The sequence below is a fragment of the Zeugodacus cucurbitae genome, chromosome 2 (assembly GCF_028554725.1).
Source record: "Zeugodacus cucurbitae isolate PBARC_wt_2022May chromosome 2, idZeuCucr1.2, whole genome shotgun sequence".
NCBI classification, from domain to species: Eukaryota; Metazoa; Arthropoda; class Insecta; order Diptera; family Tephritidae; genus Zeugodacus; species Zeugodacus cucurbitae.
In genome coordinates this window covers 48902467-48920315 of record NC_071667.1, presented here as the reverse complement: position 1 = coordinate 48920315, position 17849 = coordinate 48902467, and the positions used below count along the sequence as shown (strand labels likewise).

The following is a 17849-nucleotide window of genomic DNA, read 5'->3' as shown; positions in this document are numbered from 1 at the left end:
TTTTAAATTATTTTATTTATATCTCTACTTTTTCGAAGTGCGAAATTCCTGACATTTATTTTGACACATAGTGAAATAAATAAACCAGAAACTTGGCAAATAAACTTCAGGATTTTCAATAATAAAATATTACACACAATTAAAAGTTTATCTTTATTATTGTTTCAAGATGGAGAAATCTTAAACCACCAAAATTAAAAGGAATAAATTTTAAATTGCTGCAAATTGGCTATGTAATTTATCAACGCACAAACTTGCACATTTCATAGAGATGCTTATGTATGTAGATATGTAGGTATATTTACAAGTAGACCAGTACATACATATGTATGTATGAATGGTAAGCGGTTGCATAAACTTACCACATAAAAGAATATAAAAAGTAAATATTGCATTTACTCAGGGCATTTGGAATATTCATTATGTTGCAAAAATAAACTTTGCTGCAACACAGACAACCATAATATGTATGTATGCATGTGAGCACATCTTCATTTGAGCCCTCTAGTGGCCTCACAGTTTAACCCACCGCCCGCATTGTTTTCAACGCTCTTATCTGCTTACATATGTACATATATACATATATGTATACTAGAACTACTACTGGAGATTTCTGATTAGCATTTTCGTTTACGAAACTTCAAAGAGGCAGCTGCAATCTGCAATTTACTCCAACAACTATGGCCGCAATAAAAACTTCAGTGCAGTGATTGCAGTGCAAAATTTACAATTTCAATAAGATTGTGCCAAAAATACCATAAACTTCAATGAAATGTGTGTTCTATGTATTTGTTGTTGTTCTAAATGCACTTATGCACAGACATACATATATATCAATTTTTATACCAATGTACTGTTACAATTGCAGTGGTTTGTTTGAAAAAGTAACCGAGCAATTGCCAATGTTCAAAAGCCTCCTCACATATGCATTGTATGTGAGAATGTGTGTGTGTTTTGGGGTGGTGGCAATTGGCTATATGGCATGAATGTGCATTTAAATGCAAAGTTTTCATTATAGGCATTTAAAATTTTTCGGGCTAAATTGCAATCAAAGGCAAAAGTTTCTGTTTACCGTTAGGTTGCACACTCGAAAAGATTTCGTTGTTATGCACACAACTCTATGTGTGTGTGTGTAATTGCATTTGTTTGATTGCCATTTTGACTATTAGTTTCTGCAATTGCCTAGTATTCTGCTTGTTAACAAAAGTAAATTTGAATTATGAGTGTGTGTGGGATTACCAGATCGGGGGCATTATACGCAGGAATTGTTTTGCTATTAATTTGGTGTAAAAGTGGCATTTGATGGAGGTATTGTTGCAAGTAGACGGCACGTAGTAATAGTACCCCATTTAGAGTGAAATTTTTGTTTTACCGATAAATTTATTAGTAAATCAAAAAGTGATAGATTATAAATAAATAGTTACATTCTATACTGGATGCTTGACCGAGTTTCTCCCTCCGATCAGTTAGATGTGTAGCAAATTTTTACTTAAGCTTAAAATGATTGAATAATGTACGGGATGATTTAGTATTGCCTACCAAGGCCGTTGGATGCAAAGGAAAGGAAATTGATAGATTGAAGCAAGTTTAACTTGTAAGTAATCCTGTCAAGCTCGCTAATATGTGGGTTCAAAAATATCAGAATAAAAACTACCACAATACTAATCCAAAGTTCCTCGAAATCTGCCAATATATTCCCTCATTACTCATATAATGAATTAGAGATAATCCTCGCTTCGGATTGACTTTATACGACTGTATAATATGTTGTTAATTACTATGTCAGGTATTATAAGATATGACAGCTTGTTAGATATAAAGAAATAGTCTCACTAATCTAATATGACTTCAAAAACTCGATGAAGTTGTAAGAAAAGTCTTCACTTCGTTCAAAAGGAATAATATTTACGTAAATGCGAAGACCAAAAGATGAAAAACAAAGATGAAAAAGCAAAATATCAAGGCATGTTCAAACGTCATAATTACCATGTACAACATTCTAGTCAGACAGATGCAAAACTCAAAGGCTTGCCAAATGAATACATAAGTTTTCAATAATAAAGTAAAACTAGAACATATGTAGAATTTATTTTCCGCCACTTACTTTTTCTGCGGCACTCATTCGACTGTGCTTGTGCACGCAAATTTATACAGTTAACTTCGAAATTCATGCTAAGAGTTCTTAGTGCTCTTCTTCACTTTTCTAAGAAAATCAACTTTCTCTTCCTTATTTCGCACACCCAATTCTAAATTATATGAGGTTTGAATGCGTGTGTGGGAATGCAGCAACTCCTTGCGTCTATCATTATCACCATTTATGGCAGCTTTCTGTTAAAATGTGAAATTTTCGCAAATTTTACGAAACTTGATTGTTCTAGAATTTGAGTGCAAAGATATTCAGTTGCACAGACTCACACGCAGACACACTATAATTTAGTGCTTAGAGCAACCGTACTAAATGTAGCAGTACATATTGCAGTTGTTGTTGTGGGAGTAAAAGGAAACTGCACATTCAAAATAATGCGAGAATTATCTCAAGCGTACAAAGTTTGTTTGTGCTGTGGCAGAACGTCTTGCAATAAAAGAAAATAAAGAAAAATCTTCTCGTGTAACGTGGTTTGAGTGTGATTTAGTATATGGAATATTTTCGAGAGTTTGGAAAAGCTTTTAGGCAATAATTTGATGTGATGGATATAAAGATGGCTATAAAGAGTTAGTGGGTTTCAGATACCCTTCTGGATTAAAGTAACATTTTTTTTTTCAATGGAAGAATTAAAGATCTAAAACGTTGTATGTTCGTGAATTGGGCTGAGCAACAACTTGAAAATTGTCCGGGTTTTCATCGAAAAATCATCTTCGATGAGGGTCATTTCTGGCTGAATAGTTTCGTCAATAAGGAAAATATGCGTTATTGGTCAGGCAGCAATCCAATATGGCAAAGTCAAGTCTATGATCTATGCCAGCAAGCCAGCGACGATTGATGAACTTCGTACGAATATGGAAAATGAAATTGCAGAAGTATCGGCCGTCGAAGTGTTATGATTTTAATTCTCATTCTGAGTGGCCCATGTCCCGCGGTAGCCATGCAAAAGAAATCGAGTTCCATGCATAATGGCATCGAATGTATTTACACAGGAATAAAGAACTCGTAGCACTCTCATTGAAACCCCCTTTATTACAAGGTTATTGCATCGAAACCTTCGAGTTATTCTAACAATTACCTATTAAAAAATGCCTTCTATAGATCAATCAGCCATTAAGGATCACCGATCTAATTGATATTTGATAATTAATATTTTCCCGGTTTAAACAGAACGTGTCTTTTTTTATAAAAATTATCAAAAATTTGTCCCATATTTTTTTTTTATAATGTGAGCTTCCAAAATTTTATTTTCTTGTATTTCCGTTAAAACAAAAAGTCGTTTCGCCTTTGGCTTGCTAGAAATTATAAGCTCAAGATGTATTTATATATATAATAAATTTACATAAACATACTCGTATACTATTTGTTCAGAAACAGATTTTCGTGGACATACATTTTCGAGTTATTCACAACATGAAACATATGAAGAAGTGACAACTAATAACTAATATAAAGATTCTTAAATACTGCAACACTGCGAGACTGCGAGACTGCGAGACTTCAACGTACACTAGAATAATAGCGAAATATTTTACAAGGCATAAGCACGTCTCATGATCAGATCAAAGAACATATCGTTGTCAATGGAGGCGCTAATGGTCGCATAATAGTTCTCAAATTCCTCTTTGGTAATCTGAAAGGAGTAGCATGCAATATTATTGATGTGAAAGGAAGATATATACTCAATCGCATATAATTTGGCTTTAAGCAATGTATATTAGACATATAACAATATGAACAATCTAGTTACAATATGCTTCCGTTAACTACGCAATGCATTTAATTTTCCACTCAATAGCTCACCTTGCCATCCAAATTGCCACGCCCGCCCTCGAAATTATTCAAAAATTCCGTCAATATTTCATCTTCACTCATTTCGCCACTCTGAAATTTCGGATGCTCTTTCACTGAGTAGACATTCTTCAAGTCATCCACAGTAATAACGCCATCGCCGGTCTTGTCCATCTTGGCAAAAGCTTGATCGATGATGTCTAGACGGCATTGCGGCATCGGTGGCTACCGGAAGTAGATGGTAATTCATTATAAAAAAAAATTCACCAGTAGATATTGACCAGAGTAGCAGGAACATTAACATAAAGTTCATTTCGCTTACTGACAATGCACACACTTACCCGCAATTTCAGCAGAAACTCTGTCATGTTAATGGAACCGCTGCCGTCTTCATCGAAACTAAATCAACAGAAAGTCGGGTATTTTGTTAAAATATCTTCTCTTTATATTTGTTAGTGCGTTAGTGTTGCACTCACCTTTTGAACATCTCCTTGATTTCCTCGTCGGTTACATCTAAACCCGTCTCACGTATGCCATTGATGAACTCTTCTTCGTTCAGCGCTTTGCTGCCGTCGTCGTCCATGTTGCGGAATGCTCTAGTGGAAAATTTATGGTTGCGTTGTAATTTTGGTTGGTTCATAGTTGTTGTTATAGTCGCTTTGACGTAAATTATCAGTGTGTGCATACGCCCCGCTTACCTGCCCAAACCGACAATACCAGTTGCTCCACGACTAAGACACAACAAACGTAATTTAGTAATTGGATCTTTCTCCTCGCCATTTGCCAATTCTCGCATCGACTTGTTAACCAAATTGGCTTCCAATGAGTAGAGGTCTTGATTACTCATCTGGAAACGGAGTGAGGAAGTTCAGCAATTAACATATTAAACTTTAAAACAATCTGTTAATTTCTAGATGTTTATGTTAAACGATAAATCGACTATTGATAATTAAGAAATGAGGGTGTTAAGAAAATTATTAGCATATTTTTACCGAAAACTGTAAAAACATATTGACGCTAAGACCTCTGATAGAGAATGCTCATTTGTTTTAACGAATGTAGTGATCTTAAAGTTCCAAACGGAGTCCGAACAGCTAATGCTTTTTGTTTACAGATTCATATCAGAAATTCTTTAGCTCTTTGAAGAAGAAGAAGCCTTTAATCTTCGTCGACATTGGAACAAGGTCTATATTATAAAAAGCTCCACAAGTTTCATTAATGTGATTGTTGAACGGGATTGTTGTGTATTAATTCTGGGAAGTTACAACTCTACTAGCGTTTTCTGAAAACTTATTTAACATTCCAAATTTATTCGATAGTTTGTAGAGTCATTCACAAAGTCATATTTTAAGAACGCAAAAGACAACATGTAAGGAAGGGCTAAATTCTTGGGAACATTTCATACTCTCGCAATTTATTGATGTAATTTTATTAAACCAATATAGTACTCTATACAATTTGACCCCTATAGTATTCTATACTATACGCTCTCTTAATCTGGCTAAGGGTATAAAGCCCACGGTATTTTTGAAAAACCTATTTTTACCGCTATTTTCGGTAAAAATTACACTTAGGCACTGAGTTCTTCATGTTCGATATCCGGGGCGTTGAAAAGTCATGGTCCGATTTCGACAACTTATTCACAAGTGATGCCACAGCTCAAATACAGTATTTGTGTAAAGTTTTATTCCGCTATCTTCAGTGGTCCCTGATGTAAGCGAAAGAATCAGATGGACATAGACAGATATCCCTATTTCAACTCTACTGGTTACCTTGATCAGTTTGGTTGAGAGTATAAAAGTGCAGCACTTTTTTGACAACTTATTGTATAGGTTTCATATAGAGGTAAACTCATCAAAGCAGTATATGGTCGAAACATTTACGAACTACAGCCAGTTTTTATCTAAAATTATTTCGTGTGGATATATGCCATAGCTTGTTTTGAGTCGATGTCATAGAAAGAATCTAGCTTTTGAATACCTAATCACTTGATGAACCATATTGATAAACGGATGCAGCCTCTATTGCATACCTTTTCGTATCCCAACTGAATATATAATTATTGTTGATCAGTTTAACTATTCGACTATAGGCAGGAGTATCCTTTTCAATTAATAACCAGCTAAGAATCATACATTCCCAATCATTTGTCACGTCCAAGTCGATTAATATATATTTCTAGTTAAGTCCAAATGCTTGATCGCAAGATAATAGACCTCTGTGTTAAATATTTCTAAGAAAAGAAAAACTAATGTTTGCGGTTTCAAAACAGGAGAAATATGGAAAACTTATGAAGGTCTCTTAGTCACCATCAGATCCGACATTGAAAGCGCTTTCAAAGAAACTTTCACGTTCAAGAGCTTTTTCAGGATTTTTTTTTTAAATTTCGCAAAGTTTGTAAAAGAGTTTAGGTAAAGAGTAAGACAATGAAACAACGTCGGAAATAAGAACCAACGAGCATTTTTAAAATAAGAAAAGTTGTTTAGAAACTTTTTCTTTAATGAGATCGCAATTTTTTTTTATTTTACATTAAAACTCCAAACCCCCGAATTTTTAACGTAATGGCCAGTATTTTTAAAACTACTACAACGTTTAATCATTTAGCTTTTAAAAAATTACATCCAAAAATGTCATCGTAAAATGAAACAGCAATTACTCTACTTGTCGCGGTTTAAGTGAATAACTGAAAAGCGAGCAGGTGAGTCAATAGCTGTGATTGTCTTGAAATAAACAACAACACCACAAGCGACGTAACAGATTAACCGAAAACTGGTAGCCGCATGAAAATGAGTGTTTCACAATTTTCAGTGACTCACAACTGACATGCTGGCGAGTAAACAAAAACAGAACGGAAAAATAAAACAATAAAAACTAAAAAGCCGCAAATAATTAAGGTGAGCTACATATACATATGTAGTTGTCTGACAAGATCTGAGTCTTACAGAAGGCAAAAATACGAGTGTACAGAAGAATCTACTTTAATATTAAAACGCGAGTATATGTATTTTTAAGTGTGAACTGAAGAATAATTTAATTACTTTAAGTTTCGTGAGAAAAGAACTCTATGTGCGGAAAACAATAAAATTTTTATATGTGAGGAGTGCGAGTGTTAAAAATTTAATTATCGCTTGTGGCGGTCGTTGCTCCAAGCACTAAAAACCAGACACTAATTCCCCAATTCTTATTTTACTCTCCTAACTTTTAATTACACACAGTATAATATATCTACTTACATCTGCTTCCTCGGACATGTTTCTCCCACGAATTTACGAATTTATCGATTTATTAGAAAAATATATATATTCACTGCTTTCTGCGCTGTCTGCAGGAAAAACAACACTGTGCACTAGACAATTCGAAATCAATAAGCAGAAATTTATAAATTTCTTTGGGTTTTTTTAGACAGAGCGACGAACTTGTTACTCAGCTGGCTTTGAAAGACAAACTAAAGCTTGCCAGCGCTGAGTAAGCCAGTAAATGTGATTGTGAAAGCGTTCAACGCCGACACGGGGCCGGCAAAACCGCGGCGCTACACATGTAGTCGGTTGTTTATGCCCACGTATGTACATATGCATGTACGTAAGCAGCTATATAATTATATACATATGTACATGTACGCAGATATATCTCACTATTATCTTCGCATATAAAATCTGTTATGCCGGTAAATTAACGAATGTGCGGCAAAGCGTGTGGACTAATAGCGCAGCGCAAGATCTCGTATATGGATTTATGTGGTTTAGCGGCGCCCAAAACAACAAAAATAATGCTTGCTGCGCTAATGAATGAAAACTGTGGGAATGTGGAAAATATATAAGAAAATAGTGTCTATAGAAAGAGTGATGACTAAAGCTTTGGTACTCGAAATGTATTATTACTTTTGTATTGACCTTGGAAATTTTTCATTAATTGGAGTTAAAGTATCATGATTATATTTCGCAAGTGTTTTATTTATTACAATAGACTTATTTAGTAATCGAATATGGTAAGCCTTATAAATATAATTTCTGGTGCAGATTAACATATGCTGTACCGATACTCACTAAATTTACCTTAAGAATTATAAAATTATATTATTGCATAGGGTAATAAGCGATAAGAGCAAAAGAAAAAATTGTACATACGTACACTAAAATAAATCAAAAATTTAGTGATATATACAGATGTTACGGGAAATATGATCTGTTTTCGATTTTGTAATCAGATTTGCTATATATCAGAATTTTGTGTTCGCGATAAATTATACAATATTTTGAAATACAGTGGATCTTCTCTAACTCGAATCACCATAATCCACAAAAAAAAAAAAAACTTCGTCATACGATAAAAGACGTTTTTTGTAATTTTATTTGTTGCATTTTGCTATTGTTTGGCTCTTGACGTCTATATCGCATGCCTTTGTTAGATGATTTAAGCAATCCATAACTCTAATATTATATTTTTTGTTCCATATAGAGCTCTTTAAAATTGTGCATCGATAGGAAAATTTTAAATTTTGTATTATGCCTTGACCAAAAAGTTCGATTTATGGGGCTTTGAAAACCTATGGTCGGATTTGGCGATTTTTAGAATGGGGCTGCCACACTATAAACGTAGTATTTGTGTAAAGTTCTGCACCGATATCTTCACTAGTGCTTACTATACATATATATTGTAAAGTATTGTCTTCCAATTTCTGGTATATAGGAAGTAGGCGTAGTTGTAAAGCGATTTGGCCAATTTTCACAACATATTATTGGGATGTAAGGAAACTATTACAAGCCAAGTTTCATTGAAATCGGTCAAGTGTGCGATACCACGCCCATTTTCCATTTTGTAAAAATCTGAGTGCAGCTTCCATCTGCCATTTCTTAAGTGCAATTTAGTGTTTCTGGCGTTTTTCGTTACTGAGTTAACTCACTTTTACTAATTTTCAACCTAACCTTTGTATGGGAGGTGGGCGCAGTTATTATCCGATTTCAACCCATTTCATGGAGTGTGGTGGTGTACGTAAGAGAATCGACTGCAGAAAGTTTGGTTTAAATAGCTTCATTGGTTTGCGAGATATATACAAATAATATAGGATCGGGGCCGCTCCCACTTCCCCAAAAAAATTACATCCAAATATGCCCCTTCATAGTGCGATCCTTCATACCAAATTTTATTTCCATAGCTTTTTTTATGGCTTAGTTATGGCACTTTATGTGTTTTTGGTTTTCGCATTTTGTGGGCGTGGCAGTGGACTGATTTTGACCTCTCACGGTCGCAAAGAACATGTGTTCCAAGTTTCATTATGATAGCTAAATTTTTACTCAAGTTATGGCTTACACGGACGGACGGACAGACAGACATCCGGATTTCAACTCCACTCGTCATCCTGATCATTTATATATATATAACCCCATATCTAACTTTATTTCTTGATGACACAAACAACCGTTATGTGAACAAAACTATAATACTCTGTGCAACATGTTGCGAGAGTATAAAAATATTATATTGGAAGTGTATGTTACCTGGCAAAAATAACTTAGTGTATTTTTAGAGTTTGCTCAAGTTATTACTTGCTCGGACAGACGTGCGGACAAAAATACGGGAATGTTAAAAGTAAAACCTTCTCGAAAAAATTTTAGGAGAATTAAAATAACATTCTGAAAATTTAATCAATCGCTCTGTTATTTCTATTCGTGCACAAAATTTTTTACAAAATACTCCCAAAAAGGAGCTTTCTGCAGTGTCTACGGAAAACTAATAATTAGGATACTTAACAAAATGTTTTGAGTATTAATGTGTTCTATGGATTAATACACTATATGTGTATATAGTTATGGACAAAATTAAAAATATAAATTGAACTAAATAATTTAGTATGCTTGGTCGATAACTATTGAGTTCTTGGGGAAATTATTAGTGGCTTTTAAAATTTTTAATTCAAAAAATATTCCTCATAATCCGCAATATACCACTGTAGTTATAGAGGCAGATGTCTTATGGTATAGTTGTGTTTTTCTTGGCCTAAAGTTAGGTCAATATTTTGAATTAGGAAAAATATGAACAAACACCTGTAAGTCAAAATCTTTAAATATATCAGCGAGACAATGGTCCCAAATACACCTTCGGAATCATTTTCTAATTCTATAAAAAATTTTTGGAAAACAGTCAAGAAGCAGATTATGCAGAAAAAAAAACAAAGCAAAACCAAACTGATTTATGGAAAGACGTACAAGTTGCTCTATATACAATTTCATAAAAGAAACTCCTCGATTTAGTGAAATATATGTCAAAACCCTTTATAGAAGCTAAAAACTAAAAACACATTCTTCAAAATATTAATTTTAAAACATATAAGATATAATAATTACTGAGTTTAAGTATCTGTTTTGATTTTAACAATACTTTTATGTCCAATGAGATGTTGATGACAACCCAGATTTTAATTTTTATAAACTATGTGGAAAACTGTTTTTAATTTTAATATAAGATATTAAATTCATAAGCAAAGAAAAAAAAATGAATTATTACATTTGAATTAATTCGTTTTAAGGCGTATTTTAACTGCCTTTGGAAAATCTGAATAAGTGACCCTATTGTTTTGTCGTTAACTGTATGTATATACATAGAAGCAAATAAATAATATTTCATAGTTTTTAGCATTAAAATATAAATATTAAAGAAGCGCCTATTGATTTGAGCACTTTTAATATGCGTTTTCTCCGCATTGTAGCGTGACATTCACACTCATTCGTGCTCTTTTAACGCTTCTTCGCCTCTTCTTTTCAAATTTACATATAACTCATCCAATTTGACATTGCTCTTTGTATACCCTGCATTACTCGCTCATTCAATGCTCCGTACATCGTGCAATGATTATGAATAAATAACGACATGTATTGCCGGTGAATAATGCATACAAAAAAACAAGAAAGTAAAACAACATATGCAAAAACACAACAACAATAAGGTCATTGAAAATTATCTAAGTGGCTCTCATACGAGCGTACAAATAAATAAGTATGCGAGTAGGAGTTGTGATATAACAACAAATATAGAGCATTTCACCCGACCGTCTCTCTGCGCCGCACCTCTGACTCAAAGCCACCCACATGCTAGCACAGTGGGTCCCAATTGACATTTTACGTTCGCAAACGACTCCCGTGCAATTACCACAAAAAAAAAAAACAAAAATACGTAAAGGCGAAAGCGACGGAAATGAGTTGAGCGTGAGCTATTAAATTTGAATAAGTTACTTCAAGCACGAGTATACATATAATGTACACACATACAGACATATGTACGTACACTTTTAGCAGAACTGACTTGCTACGGATATTGACATGCAACAGTCAGCGAGTGGCAAGTATTCAAATGCTGTTGAGTACCCATTTCTAAATGTACTATTACTTATTAACTTATGCATTGATATATCCACACATCCACACATATATACATACAGACATACACTCAGGTCGTATCACTCGCGTATTATTTAATTGCAATTACACATTGCCATTGTTGTTGGCGTTGTTGCATCGCGTAGCGCCAAAGTTTGCTTGATTTGCGACCCAACCCATTGAGTATTCGCTTTGTATACGCTCGTCTACACTTGAATGAATCTCATCTTTATACAAATGTGTTCTTATTGATATCGCTATACGTATGTTAATTTGTATACATATATACATACCTATAGAATGTGTGTTTGTAGAGCTCGCGTTCAGCTCATTTGTGATTCGCATACTCTTTCACTTAATTTTCATGGGAATTGTTGAAAATTTTCAATTAATTTCCAGCTCAATGACTGATGAGCCCATTGATAAATAGCGGAAATCTTTTTGTGCGTCACTGCTGCGCTCGTTTACAATAAAAACAAACATGCATGCATTAAATAATAGCGCCTTGTAGGAAATGCATGGCTTACTAACCTAATAGTAAATCGTTGTGCATTGAGTTTTTATTATATTTGTTGTATAGTCGCAACTAAAGCTTACGAGATCGTAATACATATGTCGTCGAATAACACATACAGCTCATCATTCCATCGTCTGCGGTATTCGCCGTTACCAATGTTTAAGGGACCATAAATCTTCCGCAAAACCTTTCTCACGAAAACTCCTAGTGCCGTCTCATCGGATGTTGACACCGTCCACGCTTCTGCACCGTAAAGTAGGACGGGAATGATGAGAGACTTGTAGAGTTTAGTTTTTGTTCGTCGAGAGAGGACTTTACTTTTCAATTGCCTAATCCGTCCATAGTAGCACCTGTTGGCAAGAGTGATTCTGCGTTGGATTTCAAGGCTGACATTGTTGGTGTTGTTAATGCTGGTTCCCAGATAAACGAAATTATCTACAACTTCAAAGTTATGAATGTCAACAGTGACGTGGGAGCCAAGACGCGAATGCGCTGACTGTTTGTTTGATGACAGGAGATATTTCGTCCCTTCCTCGTTCACCACCAGACCCATTCGCTTCGCTTCCCTATCCAGGCGGGAAAAAGCAGAACTAACGGCGTGAGTGTTGTTTCCAATGATATCGATATCATCGGCGTACGCCAGTAGCTGTACACTCTTATAAAAAATTTTACCATCTCTGTTTAGCTCTGCGGCTCGAACTATTTTTTCTAGCATCAGGTTAAAGAAATCACACAATAGCGAGTCACCTTGTCTGAAACCTCGTTTGGTATCGAACGGCTCGGAAAGGTTCTTCCCGATCCTGACGGAGCTTTTGGTGTTGCTCAACGTCAGCTTACACAGTCATATTAGTTTTATGGGGATACCAAATTCAGACATCGCGGCATAAAGGCAGCTCCTTTTCGTACTGTCGAAAGCAGCTTTAAAGTCGACAAATAGATGGTCTGTGTCGATCCTCTTTTCACGGGATCATGGTCAGTTGTTGATTTTCCAGGTCTAAAGCCACACTGATAAGGTCCAATCAGTTTGTTGACGGTGGGCTTTAGTCTTTCACACAGTACGCTCGATAGAACCTTATAAGCGATGTTAAGGAAGCTTATCCCACGGTAGTTGGCGCGGATTGTGGGGTCTCCGTTTTTGTGGATTGGGCAGAGTACACTGAGATTCCAGTCGTCGGGCATGCTTTCTTCCGACCATATTCCGCAAAGAAGCTGATGCATGCTCCTTATTAGCTCTTCGCCGGCATATTTGAATAGCTCGGCCGCAGCTAAAATTAATATAACGGGTGATCCAATTAGAGGTAATTTTTTCAATAGCTTTGTTTTGACAGATCATGACTGAGTTGGGTCAAGCTGTCCCGTTATTTTTGTTTTGTTTGGAATTTCTTCATGTAAAGACTCACGTCTGAAATTGTTCATTATGAAAATTCACGTTCTATAAAGAATGTGTTTCGAGGGCTTCGCTCAACTTATGGTCAAAATAAGAAGGCCATTTCTGGCTCAATGGATATATAAACAGGCAAAATTGCCGCATTTGGGTCGTAGAGCAACCTGAAGATATTCAAGAGCTACCATTTCATCTAGAAAAAAACAACAGTTTGTTGAGGTTTTTGGGCTGGTGGAATCATCGGTACATATTTCTTCCAAAATGGTGCTGGTGAGAACGGTCGCCGTTATCGCGCCATGATAACAGACTATTTGATGTCTGAAATTGAAGCTCGCGATCTCGGCGACATTTGGTTTCAGCTAGACTGCACCACTTCTCACACATCGCATCAATCAATGGATTTATTGAGAGAACGCTTGAACGTTTTGGGCCGGTCGATTGGTCACAAAAATCGTGTGATATCACAACGTTAGCCTTTTGCTGTGGGAATATGTAAAGTCCAAACGGTATACGGATAATCCCGCTTCGATTCAGGACTTGGAGCAAACCGCGTGTCATTCGCCAGTTACCAGTAGAAATGATCCAACGAGTCATCGAACAATGAACTCAACGGATGGACCATCTGAGACGTAGCCGCGGTCAACATTTGTAAGAGAGAATCTTCAAAAAATAAATATCAAATAATGTTCTTATGGATGATAACAAATATTCACATTAAATTTGAAATTTCATTGTTTTTTCTTTAAAAAAATGTTGGTAACCTCGAATATATGTACATATATAAATAAAAATTAGATAGGTGAACCCGTTCTTATAACTTCTTATAACTTAAGAACGGGCTCACCTATCCAAACCAAATATTTCAGCTTTGTTCGGACTATTAAGTAGATGGTTTATGTGAAGTTTGCACAAAATCGGTCTAGCGGTTCTTCATTTATAACATTTTTTGTAACAAATGAATTCTATAAGATGGGGGCTGAGCTGTCAAATTGTTATGAATCAAGCTGAGGCAATGACTTATCCAATTGACTTTATAAATTCGTTGGAACCAGCTGGTATGCCATCGCATTGCTTGAATTTCAAATTTGATTCTTTGTACTCCCACCGGTTGTTTATTCATACTCAAAATGGAAAAATCAAAAAATGTTTATCCAAAGGTTTTAGATTAAGTTTTAAAACAGCTAGCAATTAATAAATAGTTTTAAATTAAATGAATTTGATGTTAAATATTTTTTTATTATTTCTCTTTATTTTTTTTTTAACTTACTTCTACTGTTAAAGATTAGTTCCATACATTAGTCAAATTTCGTATAGGGTGACAACTAGCTGTGAATTGTTTGTAAATTCACTAAGTACTCGTATTAACAACGTTACACTTACGGAAGCGCGTACATATGCTACGAATCGTTAAGGTCAATAAGCACAGTATTTGCATATTGCCAACTGCATACCCTAGAGATCCACACATTTGCTTAATTCAATAAATTATTTATATGCATTTTTAAAGGTTTTCTCCGAACTTTGAATACAATTTAAACTTCTATAAAAGCATTTTTTAACAAGAGGGCGAGGAATTTTACTACAGAGAGAGCTTTGTAACGAAAAAAATTTGTATAAAACCTTTAGCGAAAAGTCGTACAGATCTCCATTTTCTGATAATCTCAAACACAAATCTGAGGACTATCATACACAAAATACTAATTATGTGTAGAAATATCTATGTACCATTCGGGTTTAACTTTATGTATATAAAAATTTTGATATGGTTTGAGTAAAAATAGCAAATTTGAACACTTGCAAATCAGTAGTGCCCTGTTGCTAATTTTCAAATATTATTCTTCTTGTAATTTAACACGAAATTTTGTCACAATAGATCGCCTATAAAAGAGATAACTTTTTTTTCAGAAGTGAAATTTTTTCACCATAGAAAATTATTGACGTAAACTCAAAACATGTTTCATGATAATCGATATTTCGTGCGTATTGCGATAGTCCCAAAGTGATAAACAATTGAATTTGTGTTGAACTCCCATTATCTGTTTTCAGAACTACCAACATTTTGTACATATGTATACTCAAAACACAAATGAGCTTTATGTATTTATTACCATTTCCTTAACATCCAATTGGACATCATAATTAACTTATACATACACTTCCTATATACATGTATATGGGTGTTTTTATGTAAACGAGCTGGCCACGTAGGACATTTAGTGTCATTGCCCCCAAAAAGTAATTGAACTCAGTCGGCCTTTAACGGAGCGTCATTAATGGTCAAGAGTCAAAGTAGCTAACTAGCACACATATACACACACATGCATACAATCTATAATAACTATAATATTTCAGCTCAAATAAATGTTTACTGAAAAGTTTTTACGCACTTAAAATCACTTCAAACACTCAGTGCTTTTAAATAAAAATAATTTTTTTCTAGTAAATGTCCTTAATATTAAATACAATTCCGCTTATATTGATATTCAATACATTTTACGCTTTCTTGATTGAAGACAAAATTGTTTTCGCATTAAATTTAGCGTAAAATTTATGTAAACCACGCCGGAGAGCAAGCAAAAATGTTTTGTAAATAAATTTATTAAGTATTTTGAAAATTGCTGAGACATTTCACTGAGACTTGTACCTTTCTTCGGCGCTTCAAAGAATTTCGGTTTATTTGTAACATTTCGCTTCAACACACGAATCAACACTAAATTAAATGTCGAAATTATTGAATGCGTGCAACAACAAGGGAATGCGTTCATGATACGGAAGTGTTCAGTCCCAACCAAATTGAGGGTACAAACAAAAAAGACAGGAAAAAACACACAAAAATAAATACAAAAACAAAAAAACGAAAAGGCTAACAAAAAATACAAACAAAACACAAAAACAAAAGTAAATAGCAACATAAAGCGAAACAAAAACAAAATACACACCAAATTAAACAAACCTCAAGGCGGAAGGACTTTCCTTTATTTTGCATGACACAACTCATATTTCACTGAGCCTACCACGTCCGCCCACCTCTACCACCACCCATTCGTCTTCATACGTTTTTTTTACAGTTGTGTTTTCCTTAGCGCATTTAGTTCCCATCGGTGGTTAGCAACGAGGCAAGTGTATAAATAAGAGCCACAACATAAAACAACAAACGCCGCACACAGTCACGGAAATGACAACGGGAATAAGGAAATATTGTCACTGAGTCGCTGGTACGAAGTGTGCGTGTGAATCTTGTATTACTTTGTACATAAGGGGATTTCCAAAACTAACCAGACCCGGTTGTTACAGCTAAAAGAACTCTTTGTATTCACCAAATTGGTAATTTAAAAAATAAGTATTATAATATATTGATAACATTACAAGATAGACTAATTGATTATCACTCTTGTATATAGATCCTCAAAAATCGACACCGACCACATTGCAACTTGTCAGACCAATTTACGACGGTCCCCATGGAATGAGAAAAGTCACGTTATATCACGTCCAATCACTCTTACATTTCACTGAGCGACTTCCTTTCCGAAAATTAGAACCGAATCACCGACCTATATTGCGTAAAACAAGTGCGAATTGATTGAAGTGTCGGCGCCAGCTGTTTACTAGAATGCCCTACACACAGTAGTAATTTGCGCATATGATAGTGACTAAGTACTTATCGGATCGTCTTTAGTCGTATATAAAGTATTCAATATCGGTTTAGATCGACCCCTATTACAAGGGGTCTAAAATCTTTCCAAAAAGGTAATTTGTATAAATATAATTACAATACCGACAATTATAAGTATAAATAACTATTAACTCATTTTAGCTTGGAATGCACCGCATGTACTCCGGCGGGGACATTGGCACTCAGGTGGCATATTCTTTTACGCATAATTACATTTACATATCAGCTCTGAGCATATGTGTAATAATCTATTCACATGCATTTAAATAAATATTATACATACCTACACACATATCAACATATGTATAGGTATATGCTTTACTAATGAAATAAATTAATTGGAGTGATTACAAAGAGACCTAGTATTTTTTTATCAACTTATGTGGGTAGAATTCCGACAAGTAGAATAAGCTAATATTTTTCCGTTGGAACGTGTTAGTATATACATTAATTTAGGTTTGTGAGTAAACAATGAGAATTTATATAGTATATAAAGGCGTAGTTAGGTAAATATTGTAATGTACATAATAATTTAGACCGAAATATATAAACTATAATTTTATTGTATACTTATGAATTATATTGTTATGCATATTTTGCTTTGCATTTACTTTAATCTAAATGTAATTTAGAGAATTTTTATAAATAACTATTCCACAGGCCAACACTCAATTTGCTTCTTTGAATTTATCAACTCATTCTAGTTAATTTGGGCGCGCTGAATCTGTAACCAGTTTGTCTCTATCAGCTCTAGTTTTCATGATATAGCTTTTTTATATCCTCTACTTAACTCATGACCTGAAAAAATAATTAAAAATTATATTAAAATTCCGCCCATTTTAATTCGGACATGAGTGGGATAATGGGCTGCCGTTTTACAAGCAAATGAGAAATCGCTAAGAGAGCCAAAGGCTCGAGAAGTGTTTGGACGATCGGAATAAACACTGGCATAAGTGCATAATTTCAAA

General features: G+C 34.6%; 1 protein-coding gene and 1 long non-coding RNA gene across 3 annotated transcripts; one reads left to right on the top strand and one right to left on the bottom strand.

The window, feature by feature from the left end:
* Positions 1 to 3422: 3422 nt before the first annotated feature.
* On the bottom strand, positions 3423 to 15931 carry Capsl_2 (calcyphosin-like protein). 2 transcript variants are annotated; one of them, XM_011196278.3, is made up of 6 exons: positions 15850 to 15931; positions 4633 to 4781; positions 4411 to 4530; positions 4276 to 4333; positions 3947 to 4159; positions 3423 to 3776 (listed from the first exon to the last, which is right to left on the bottom strand). In XM_011196278.3, the coding sequence occupies exons 1-6, from the start codon at positions 15889 to 15891 to the stop codon at positions 3675 to 3677; spliced, it is 684 nt and encodes a 227-aa protein (XP_011194580.1). In that variant the 5' UTR covers positions 15892 to 15931; the 3' UTR covers positions 3423 to 3674. The 2 variants fall into 2 exon arrangements, with proteins under 2 accessions (XP_011194580.1, XP_011194581.1); XM_011196279.3 differs by lacking the exon at positions 15850 to 15931 and adding an exon at positions 7168 to 7400.
* LOC128924114 (uncharacterized) lies at positions 15923 to 17230 on the top strand. Its single transcript, XR_008472798.1, has 3 exons — positions 15923 to 16529; positions 16607 to 16955; positions 17023 to 17230. It is a non-coding gene; the product is annotated as an uncharacterized LOC128924114 (long non-coding RNA).
* Positions 17231 to 17849: the final 619 nt, after the last annotated feature.

What these genes read in the sequence shown, in the direction of transcription:
- Capsl_2 (XM_011196278.3), bottom strand. Translation starts at nt 15,891, where the DNA reads ATGTTACAAATAAACCGAAATTCTTTGAAGCGCCGAAGAAAG. An exon ending in CTTTGAAGCGCCGAAGAAAG is followed by an intron (nt 4,782 to 15,849) that starts GTACAAGTCTCA and finishes CTCCGTTTCCAG; the next exon opens with ATGAGTAATCAAGACCTCTA. An exon ending in GTGGCAATTTGGATGGCAAG is followed by an intron (nt 3,777 to 3,946) that starts GTGAGCTATTGA and finishes TACTCCTTTCAG; the next exon opens with ATTACCAAAGAGGAATTTGA.